The sequence below is a fragment of the Chiloscyllium punctatum genome, chromosome 1 (assembly GCF_047496795.1).
Source record: "Chiloscyllium punctatum isolate Juve2018m chromosome 1, sChiPun1.3, whole genome shotgun sequence".
Classification (NCBI taxonomy): domain Eukaryota; kingdom Metazoa; phylum Chordata; class Chondrichthyes; order Orectolobiformes; family Hemiscylliidae; genus Chiloscyllium; species Chiloscyllium punctatum.
In genome coordinates this window covers 96,887,454-96,899,538 of record NC_092739.1, presented here as the reverse complement: position 1 = coordinate 96,899,538, position 12,085 = coordinate 96,887,454, and the positions used below count along the sequence as shown (strand labels likewise).

General features: G+C 41.7%; 1 protein-coding gene and 1 long non-coding RNA gene across 2 annotated transcripts in view; one reads left to right on the top strand and one right to left on the bottom strand.

Moving 5' to 3' along the window:
* The window catches only part of LOC140477443 (uncharacterized), a 113,185-nt gene that overhangs the window by 6,223 nt on the left and 94,877 nt on the right, over positions 1-12,085 (top strand). The gene's annotated exons all lie outside the window — the stretch shown is intronic.
* The window catches only part of ankrd55 (ankyrin repeat domain 55), an 89,196-nt gene that overhangs the window by 16,084 nt on the left and 61,027 nt on the right, over positions 1-12,085 (bottom strand). The window contains exons 6-7 of the mRNA XM_072571358.1: positions 8,260-8,388; positions 4,207-4,391 (exon numbers count right to left, since the gene is read on the bottom strand). Of these exons, the coding sequence (XP_072427459.1) occupies positions 4,207-4,391; positions 8,260-8,388 (314 nt within the window). The remainder of the gene's footprint in view (positions 1-4,206; positions 4,392-8,259; positions 8,389-12,085) is intronic.

The following is a 12,085-nucleotide window of genomic DNA, read 5'->3' as shown; positions in this document are numbered from 1 at the left end:
TGCATTCAAATTTGACCTTCCAAAGTGAATCAATTCATATTTTTTCAGGTTCAATTCCATCTGCTACTCATCAGCCCAGTTTTGCAACCTGTTAATGTCCCGTTGCAACCTACAACAGCCCTCCACACTATCCACAACTCCACTAACCTTTGTGTAATCGGCAAACTTACTAACCCACCCTTCCACTTCCTCATCCAAGTCATTTATAAAAATCACAAAGAGCAGAGGTCCCAGAACAGATCTCTGCAGAACACCACTGGTCACCAAGTTCCAGGCTGAATACTTTCCATTTACCACTACCCCCTGTGCTCTATAGGCCAGCCAATTCTGTATCCAGCCAATCAAATTTCCCTGTATCCCATGCCTCCTTACTTCCTGAATGAGCCTACCATGGGGAAACTTATCAAACACCTTGCTAAAATGCATGTGCGTCACATCCACAGCTCTACCTTCATCAGTGTGTTTTGTCACATCCTCAAAGAATTGAATAAGTCTTGTGAGGCATGACCTGCCCCTCACAAAACCATGCTGACTATCTCTAATCACACTATGGGTTTCCAAGTCATCATAAATCCTGTCTCTCAGAATCCTCTCAATACTTTGCCCACCATAGGTGTGAGACTGACTGGTCTATAATTCCCAGGATTATCCCTATTTCCTTTCTTGAACAAGCGATAAACATTTGCCACCCTCCAATCATCTGGCACTAATCCAGTGGACAGTGAGGATGCAAGATCATCGTCAAAGGCGCAGCAAGCTCTTCCCTCGCTTTCTGTAGTAACCTAGGATATATCCCGTCTGGCCCAAGGGATTTATCTATTCTTATGTTTTTCAAAATTTTCAGCACATCCACCTGCTTAATATCAACCTGTTTAAGCTTAGCAGCCTGTTTCACACTGTCCTCAAAAATATCAAGATCCCTCTCAGTAGTGAATACAGAAGCAAAATATTTATTAAGGAACTCTCCTACCTCCTCTAATTCCAGGTGAAAATTCCCTCCACTCTCCCTGATCAGCCTCTTGTTCCTCACATAAGTGTAGATTGCCTTAGGGTTTTCCTTAGTTACACAAGTTCACAACAAGTTCACACTGACCCTCTGAAGAGTATCACACCCAGACCCATTCCCCTACCTTATTACTCCACATTTCCCCTGACTAATGCACCTAACTTACACATCCCTGAACACTATGAGCAATTTAGCATGGACAATTGACCTAACCTCAAGATGGTTGTGGTTGTTGGACGTCAGTTATTTCAACTCTAACACCTCTGTGGTGTTCCTCAAGGTAGTGCCCTAAGCACAACCATCTGCCTTCCCTCCATCATAAGGTCAGAAGTGGGGATGTTCACTGATGATTGCACAATGTTCAGCACCATTCAGATACTGAAGCAGTCCAAATTCAAGTGCAGTGAGATCTGGACAATATCCAGGCTTGGAATGACAAATGGCAAGCAACATTCATGTGACACAAATTCCAGGCAATGGCTATCGCCAATAAGATTGAATCTAATCATTGCCCCTGACACTCAGTGATGTTACCATCACTGAATCCCCCACTGTCAACATCCTGGAGGTTATCATTTACCAGAAATTCAGCTGAACTTGCAACATAAACATGGTGGCTACACAAACAGATCAGAGGCAAGGAATACTGCAGTGAGTACTATCTCCTGATTTCCCAAAGCCTATCCACTATCTACAAGGCACAAGTCATGAATGTGAGTGGAATACTCCACACTTGCCTGGATGAGTGCAGCTCCAGCAATATCTAGGAAGCTTGTCACCATCCACGACAAAGCTGCTCCCTTGAATGGTACCACATTTACAAGCACCCACCTCTCCATCACAGAAGCTCAATAACAGCAGTGTGTAATTTTGACCACATGTACTGCAGAAATTCACCAAAGGTCTGCACACACAACCCACAACCACTTCCATCTAGAAAGACAAGGACAGCAGGTACATGGGAACACCACCACCTTCAAATTCCCTATCAAGCCATTTATCATTCTGACTCAGAAATATATCACTTTCTTTCAGTGTTGCTGCACCAAAATCCTGGGATTCCATCCCCAAGGGCATTGTGAGTCAACCCACAGCAGCTGGACTGCAGTGGTTTAATAAGGCAGGTCATCACCACCTTTGCAAGGGCAATTAGGAACTGGCAATAAAAATGCCAGCAAACCAGCAGTGCTCACCTCCTACAAATGAATTTAAAAAAAGAGAACTAACACAAAAAGGACATAACCAAAATATTAAGAGACTACTTTATATCTGTATTTTCAAAGATGCTTGAAAGTGGAGGCAGTTGAGATTCCAGATGGACTAAAAATTGATAAGGACCAAATATTAGAAATACTGATTGTATTTGAGAAGTTACCATAATTTAGTGAATTAGCTGTGCTAAATTGCCCACAGTGTTTACGGATGTGTAGGTTAGGAGCATTAGTCTGGGGAAATGTAAAGTAATAGGGTAGGAGAATGGGCCTGGGTGGGATACTGTTTGGAGGGTCGGCATGGACTTGTTGGGCCAACTGGTCTGTTGCCAATTAACAAATGGTTAATTTACAATTAACCATTTTCGTTGAGGATATAGACAGAATATTGGAAACTGTGGTGGCATTAGCCATAATTTTACAAATCCACTTTGATATAGATTTTGCGGCAAAGGTCTTGAGAATTGCAAATGTTACATCCTTCTTCAAATATACTGAACAACTAAAGGCCAGTCATTTTAACCTCAGCAAAATAATTTCAACATGATAATTCTGGAACAAAGTAAGGTCTTTGTACAGATATGTATTAATTGAAGTAAGCCTACACAGATTCATAGGACATAGGAACATGAATAGGCCATTCAGCCCCATAAGCCTATTCCACCAATCAGTGAGATCATGGCTGATCACTGGCCTAACTCCGCACACCTCCCTTTGGCCCATATCCCTCATTACCTTTGCTTGACAAAAGATTATCTCTCTCAGTTTTAGAATTAACAACTGAGGACCAATTTTGTTTAATTTATGTTTTTGATCAAGTAGCAGACAAGGTTGATGAGGTTAATTGAAATGATGAACATGGACTTCCAAAAGCATTTGATAAAGTGAAATGTGACAGGCTTTCAAAGAGGTGGTGATGTAGTGGTAATGCCACTGAACTAGTAATGTTTTGGGACATGATGGTTTGAATCCAATCATGGCAGATGGTGAAATTTGAATTGAATAAAAATCTGTAGCAAAATAAGCTAACCTAATGGCAACCATGTCTGATTGTTATAAAATACATCTGGTTCACCAATGTCCTTTAGGAAATGAAAGCTACCACCATTGCTTGTTCTCATGACTCCAGACCCACAGCAATGTGATTCATTCTCAATTTTCCTCAGGATGGCCAATAATGTTGCCTTACCAAGGATACACATAACCCGTGGATAAATAGATAAAAGAAGGCCTGTCAAAGAAATATGAAGCCCACTGTTTTCCTTAATCCAAATCAATGATCAAGACTTGAATGTGCAGAAGACAAGTTTAAGGCCCCTTTTAAATCTTTCCCCTCTCACTTCAAATCTATGTCCTCCAGATTTGGACTTCCCTGCCCCGGGGCAAAGACCTTGGCTACTTACCCTATTCATGCCCCTCATGATTTTATAAACCTCTGTAAGGTCACCCCTCAGTCTCCAACGCTCCAGGAAAAATACCCCCAGCTAATTTAGCCTCTCCCTAAAGCTCAAGCCCTCCAACCTGGCACAATTATTCAAGGTCTTTTTGTAATCTTAATAACCTTCTTCACTGTAGACCATACCACCAATATTGGTGTCATCCACAAACTTCCTAAATATGCCTCCTAAATTCTCATCCAAATTGTCCATATAAATGACGAACAAAAGTGGATGCAGCACCGATCCCTGAAGAACCCTATTGATCACAGGTCTCTAGTCCAAAAATGAATCCTCCAACATCACCCTCTGTCTCCTACCATTGTCAATTTTGTATCCAACTGGCAAGCCCTCCTGAATCCTACATGATCTAACTTCATTAAAGGTCCTTGTAAAGTGTTTTTACTGCAGGCAGTTTGAGTTTGAATGTCACAATTGTAGATTAATGAATATTTTATTGGCAAGAGACTTATCTTTTTGTCTCAAATTAAATATATTTAAAACTGGAATGAAAGATACTGTATCAGTTTGGAGTAGGTATGGGTGGTATTACCTGTCATCGACATCAAGTGATTGCAAGTTGCATTCTGGAATTCTTGCCAGATCATAGATGATGTCACTGTGTCCAGCTGCTGCTGCTATATGCACACTTGTCTTCCCATTTTCATCATCATAGTTTATTATAGATGGGCTCAGGTGATGATCCAGAATGAGAGAAGTCATGGCTCTATTTCCACTCTAGAAAGAAGTACAAATAAAGGGTTTAATAAAATACTGCATGAATTGGCAATGATCACCCCCCACCCTCCTCTAGCTTATCTCTCCACGCTTCAGGCTCTCTGCCTTTATTCCTGATGAAAGACTTTTGCCCGAAACGTCGATTTCGCTGATCCTTGGATGCTGCCTGAACTGCTGTGCTCTTCCAGCACCACTAATCCAGAATGATGGCAATGTGCAATGCTCTGATGCTATAACGATGCTGTCTTTGAGCTGGACATGGGATGCTACAGCAACACTGACAAGTAATAAAATGCAGTGAGTGCAGCACACATCTGATGTAATTCAAAAGGCCTGTTAGCTTATCTGCAAATATTTAAAACAACGTTCATTATTTCAAGATAGCTGCATTATTAAGCCATTAAATTGCTGGCAAATTTCCTACCCAATAGCTGTTATGCATTGTAGCCCATTATCCACCATAATATTTTCTAAGCAACATGATCAGAAATGTTATTACACACTCCAGGAGCAGGTGGAACCTGAACCTGGCCTTCCTGGCTTCTTTATCCACTATATTGTAATCAGACTCATACACTTAATGGTAAGGTCCTGGGGAATGTTGCTGAACAAACAGACCTTGGAGTGCAGGTTCATAGTTCCTTGAAAGTAGAGTCATAGGTAGATGGGATAATGAAAAAGGTGTTTGGAGTGCTTTCCTGAGCATTGAGGAGTTGGGAAGTCATGTTGCGCCTGTTTAGGCCACCTTTGGAATATTGTGTACAATTCTGGTCTCCCTCATACAGGAGAGATGTTGTGAAACTCAAAAGGGTTCAGAAAACATGTGCAAGGATTTTGCCAGGGTTGGAGGGTTTGAGCTATAGGGAGAGACTGAATAGGAAGGGGTGTTTTCCTTGGAGTGTCGGAAGCTGAGGGGTGATCTTATAGGGGTTTATGCCCCCTCACGGGAGGGGTCATGGATAGGATAAATAGACAAGGTCTTTTCTGGGGAGTGGTGCGGGGGCATGGCATTGATAGGGTATTGCCATTCACTAAGTTTTTTAAGGACATAATGAGGGTAGAGCAGTAGACTTTTTTGATATGGTCTTCATTAAACCCTCTGACAAGGTTCTGCATTGTAGACTAATTAATTTAAATTAGATTATGTAGGATTCAGGAGGGCTTGCCAGTTGGATACAAAATTGACGATGTTAGGAGACAGAGGGTGATGTTGGAGGATTCATTTTTGGACTAGAGACCTGTGATCAACAGGGCTCTTCAGGGTGGTAAAAACAAAGACTGCAGATGTTGGAAACCAGATTCTGGATTAGTGATGCTGGAAGAGCACAGCAGTTCAGGCAGCATCCAAGTAGCTTCGAAATCGACGTTTCGGGCAAAAGCCCTTCATCAGGAATAAAGGCAGTGAGCCTGAAGCGTGGAGAGATAAGCTAGAGGAGGGTGGGGGTGGGGAGAAAGTAGCATAGAGTAAGAGCTTCAGGGCAGAGGAAATGACCTGGGAGTTGCAGTGGAAGAGGGACTCCCTGAGATGCTTGTAGAGAGCTTCAGGGATCGATGCTGCATCCACTTTTGTTTGTCATTGATATGAACAATTTGGATGAGAATTTAGGAGGCATATTTAGGAAGTTTGTGGATGACACCAATGTTGGTGGTATGGTCTACAGTGAAGAAGGTTATTAAGATTACAAAAGGATCTTGAACAATTGTGCCAAAAGACTGAGGAGTGACAGATGGAGTTTAATTTGGATAACTGTGAAGTATTGCATTTTCACAAGACAAACAAGGGCAGAGTTTATACAGTTAATGGTAGGGCCCTGAGGAGTGTGTTGAACAGAGAGCCCTAGGGGTTCAGGTGCATAGTTCTTTAAAAGTTGCATCGTAAGTAGACAGGATGGTTAAGACAACATTTATCATGCTTGCCTTCATTGTTCAGACCATTGAGTATAGGAGTTGGTGTGTCATGTTAAGGTTGTACAGGACATTGGTGAGGCTGCTTTTGGAGTACTGTGTACAGTTCTGATCGCCCTGCTATAGGAAAAATATCATGAAATTGGAGAGGGTTCAGAAAGTATTTTCCCTGGATGTTGCCGTGACTGGAGGGTTTGAGTTATAGGGGGAGACTGGATAGGCTGGGACTTCTTTCATGGAGTGTAGGTGGTTTATGAAATCATGATAGGCATTGATAAGGTGAATGGCCAATTTTTTTTCCCTAGGGTAGGGGTGTTCAAAATTGGGGGGCATATTTTGAAGGTGAGAGGAGAAGGATTTAAAAGGGACCAAAAAGGCAACTATTTCACATATATGTGGAATGAAGTACCAGAGGAAGTGGTAGAGGCAGGTACAATTACAGCATTTAAAAGACATTTGGATAGTACATGAATAGGAAAGATTTGAATTGAATGAATTAGGTTTATTGTCACATGTATTCACATGAGTACAGTGAAAAGTTTACAAGTCACCACTTATGGTGCCATCTTAGGAACAAAGGTACCTAGACCCAGAATCTTAGCGACAAAGCAGAAAATAAAGAAAACTAAGTTAAAAGGTTAAATATTACAGTGCTTCTTGCTAAAAAGTAGAAAAACAAAGAATCACAGTTAACAGTTCAACACCATAGCCTATAAGCGCCTAAACGTGTTGGACTCGCACTCATCTCAAGGAGTGAACGTCCCCCCACTGTGGGCTCAGTGTTGCCTAAGCTGCCATCCTGCACTGCTTGCTCTCACCACATTGCAGCCTGGTCCCACTCTCACTGCCACCTTGAGCTGCTTGCTCCTGCTTTTGCTGCCACCCTGAGCTGCCTGCTTTGGCCTCACTGCTGGCCGCCCCGGGCTTCCTGCTCCTGTTTTCACCACCGGTCACCTTGATTTAGGCAGATATGAGCCAAATGCAGGCAAGTAGGATTAATTTAGTTTGGGAAACACGGTCATCATGGACGAGTTGGACCAAAGGGTCTGTTTCCACGCTGTACGATTCTATGAGTCTAATGGTCTGGAGGGGGAAATTAGACACACTTTATGGAATCCACCTGACCTTTATTCAATCGTCAATATGATGAAAATCAGACATTTTTTTTCAAAGGAGATACTATCCCTCAGATTAGGGATAGGCCGTCCAATCTGCCAAACTGTAAAGGCAATGGGAAACACCTGAATACTGCTTTGGCAGTGAAGCCAAAAACCAGTCTAACTCAGTAATTTCTGGGCTATGGTTTTTGAAAACTTGTACAATTTAATCAATTTATAGAACTCTCACAGAAGAGGAGGCACTCACCGGAATGTATTCTGGATAATAAATAATGAACTAAATGCATCTGGGGTTACTTGTAATACCTATTATTATAAAAAATTGTCTTGACCAAATTCATTAAATTGGCTTTGTATAAAAGTGAAGACTTTTGTCATTGTATTACAAAAATATAATTGTGGACAGTTTACTCGTTACAAAGGAAATGTCTTTTATGAAATCATTTTGCAATTGTTGACAGTGATTTATTGAGGTTGATAACATATTTATCAATTTCCTTATGATTCTTGGTTCTGACAATATTGTAAGTACAATTCTATGCTCTAATTCTCACCAAGCCCTCAATCAACATGATGTAATTTAACTTCTTCACCACCCAAGGCAGTATAGCCTCACCTTTTTTACATTTTAGCCAAGAGAAGAAACTTCTGCTGATCTATTTCTTTGCCTTCCCTAGCCATGAGGAAATTGCAATGTCACAACTATATGTCACCAACAGCAGCTAAGAACATATCAGAAATTGAACCAAGATCATCCGGGTCTTTATGGTTTGGTTCCATATCATGCAGTTTATTTATCCCAGCTATTTTTAAATAACTGAATTTGAATTAGAAAATAATTTTACCTGCACTGCCCAATGAAGCGCCGTTTTAAAGTCTTTGTCAACCAATGTTGGGTCAGCTCCTTTCTGTAGTAAAGCCTGGACATGCTGTGGCCGGTTGTGAAAAGCAGCCCAATGCAATGGGGTCATACCCTAAAGGATAAAGAACCAAATGTTAAAACCCATGGGGCTAACAGATTTGAAATTTTATTTTCCTTTTGAATATGTCCCATAATGAAGTAAGTAATGATTGGCTTACAGCTGTCACATAATTTTTACATAATAACAGGGTCTATTGGTAAAATGAACTTGAAAATGAAGCTTAAGAAGTTTTCAAAAATTTCTCATATTTCTCATTGGCTGTGGAAATTAGCAGGCATAATTAATCCATTGTTTCATCTTCTATCGCGTCTGAGCTAAATGGGAAGATGTTCATCTTCAAATTAGCCAGGGCAAATAGATAGGATGCAGAATAGAATAGGGAAAAGTTGGCTGTAAAAGTTTCTTTGCTGCTCAGTAGTTTCATGACTAAACTTTCACTTTTTTTTCTGTAAAATTGAAGAAATACTTCAGCAATGTTGCCCTTGTTTCTGCCAGGCTGCAGCTGGTCAGCTTCAGAGAGCTCCAATGACTGCCCACCTCACAAAAAAATCTCAAAAACTAATGTGCAAGAACAGGGAGGTGATGTTGAACTTGTTCACTTGTTGTGAACTTTGTTGGAGTATTGTGTGTGAGACTGTGTGCACCATATTATGGGAAAGTTAAAATCATACTGGAGAGAGTGCAGAGTAATAATTCCAGGAATGAAAAACTTCAGATCTGAGGATAGATTGAAGAAGTTGTGACTGTTCTCCACAGAGAGAAGAAGGCAGAGAGGATATTTGATAGAGGTTTTAAAAATCATGAGCAGGCTGAATAGATTAGATAGAGAGAATCTATTCCCACTCATAAAATAAAAAAAACTAGAGGACATGGATTTGAAGTCATGTACAAACAAAGCAAAGGTTATGCGAGAAAGAATGATTTCGCACTTTGAGTAGTCAAGGTATGGAATATACTGCCTGGAAATGTGGTGGAGGCAAGTTAGTTGAGGCATTCAAGAGGGCATTGGATGATTCTTTGATAGAAATAGTGTCCAGAAACATGGGGAAAAGGCATGAGATTGGCATTAGGTAACAGAATTAGTGCAGGCATGGTGAGCCAAACGGCTTCCTTCTGCACCATTACAATTCTATGATTTGTGAGGTGACAACACATTCAAGCAGAGATGACCCAGGTAATTATAGACCAGTGAGCCTTACTTCTGTTGTAGAAAAGTTTTTGGAAAGGATTATAAGAGATAAGATTTATAATTATCTAGCAAGTAATAATTTGATTTCAGATAGTCAACATGGTTTTGTCAAGGGCAGGTCGTGTCTCACAAACCTCATTGAGTTTTTTGAGAAGGTGACCAAGCATGTAGATGAGGGTAGGGCAGTTGACGTGGTATACATGGACTTTAGTAAAGCCTTTGATAGGAAACAAAGAGTAGTGATAAACGGCTCCATTTCGGAATGGCAGGCAGTGACCAGTGGGGTACCGCAGGGATCAGTGCTGGGACCGCAGCTTTTTACAATATATGTTAATGATATAGAAGATGGTATTAGTAATAACATTAGCAAATTTGCTGATGATACTAAGCTGGGTGGCAGGGTGAAATGTGAGGAGGATGTTAGGAGATTACGGGGTGACCTGGACAGGTTAGGTGAGTGGTCAGATGCATGGCAGATGCAATTTAATGTGGATAAATGTATGGTTATCCACTTTGATGGCAAGAACAGGAAGGCAGATTAATACCTAAATGCAATCAATTTAGGTAGAGGGGCAATACAAAGAGATCTGGGTGTTCTTGTACACCAGTCAATGAAGGTAAGCATGCAGGGACAGCAGGTAGTGAAGAAGGGCGGCCTTCATAACAAGAGGGCTTGAGTATAGAAGCAAAGAGGTCCTTCTGCAGCTGTATAGGGCCCTGGTGGCACTACACCTGGAATACTGTGTGCAGTTCTGGTCTCCAAATTTGAGGAAAGACATTCTGGCTATTGAGGGAGTGCATTGTAGGTTCATGAGGTCAATTCCTGGAGTGGCGGGACTACCTTACGCTGAAAGACTGGAGTGACTGGGCTTGTATACCCTTGAGTTTAGAAGACTGAGAGGGGATCTGATTAGACATATAAGATTATTAAAGGATTGGACACTCTGGGGGCAGGAAACATGTTTCCGCTGATGGGTGAGTGCCGAACCAGAGGACACAGCTTAAAAATACGGGGTAGACCATTTCGGACAGAGATGAGGAGAAACTTCGTCACCCAGAGAGTGGTAGCTGTGTGGAATGCTCTGCCCCAGAGGGCAGTGGAGGCCCAGTCTCTGGATTCATTTAAGAAAGAGTTGGATAGAGCTCTCAAGGGTTATGAAGATAAGGCAGGAACAGGATACTGATTAAGGATGATCAGCCATGATCATATTGAATGGCGGTGCAGGCTCGAAGGGCAGAATGGCCTACTCCTACACCTATTGTCTATTGTTCCACATGGTATGCTGATGGAGAAAATGCAGAGGCATGGAATTGAGGGTGATTTAGTAGTTTGGATTAGAAACTGGCTTTCTGAAAGAAGGCGACGAGTGGTGGTTGATGGAAAATATTCAGTCTGGAGTCCAATTACTAGTGGTGTGCCACAAAGATCTGTTTTGGGACCACTGCTGTTTGTCACTTTTATAAATGACTTACACGCAGGCACAGGTGGATGGATTAGTAAATTTGCAGATGACACGAATGTCGGTGGAGTAGTGGACAGTTTGGAAGAACTTTACAGGTTGCAGGGGGACTTGGATAAACTGCAGAATTGGGCTAAGAGGTGGCAAATGGATTTCCATGCAGCTAAATGTGAGGTAATGCACTTTGGAAAGAATACCAGGAAGGCAGAGTACTGGGTCAATGGAAAGATTCTTGGTAGTATGGATGTGCAGAGGGATCTTGGAGTCCATGTGCATAGATCTCTGAAAGTTGCCACCCAGGTGGATGGTGCTGTTAAGAAGGCATACGGTTTGTTAGGTTTCATTGGTAGAGGGATTGAGTTCCAGAACCGCAATAACATCCTGCAGCTATACAAAATGCTGGTGCGGCCACACTTGGAATATTGTGTACAGTTCTGGTCACCCCATTACAAGAATGATGTGGAAGCTTTGGAAAAGGTGCAGAGGAGATTTACCAGGATGTTGCCTGGTCTGGAGGGAAGGTCTTATGAGGAAAGGGTGAGAGACTTGGGTCTGTTCTCATTGGAAAGAAGAAGGCTAAGGGGGGATTTGATAGAAACATACAAGATGATCAGAGGATTAGATAGGGTAGACAGTGAAAGACGTTTTCCCAGGATGATGACTTCAGCTTGTACGAGAGGGCATAACTACAAAGACAGATGACAGAGGGAGGTTCTTTACATCGAGAGTGGTAAGGGCTTGGAATGCCCTACCTGCTAATGTAGCCAACTGAGCCACATTAGGGAGATTTAAACAATCCTTAGATAAGCACATGGATGATTTTGGGATAGTGTAGGAGGACGAGCTGAGAATAGTTCACAGGTCGGCGCAGCATCGAGGGCCGAAGGGCCTGTTCTGCGCAGTATTGTTCCGTGTTCTATGTTCTAGTACTTTGAGAAGGAAAGGAAGGTTGAAGAGAGGTTGAAGAGAGGATCGTATTTGTAATAAGAGTAGGAAAATGGTGAGATGGTCTGATATTTGGATATTTGTGATAGTGAACAATGTTGTATATTTTTAAATTCTGGCACTGACTAAATTAATTAATATATTAATCTCACGA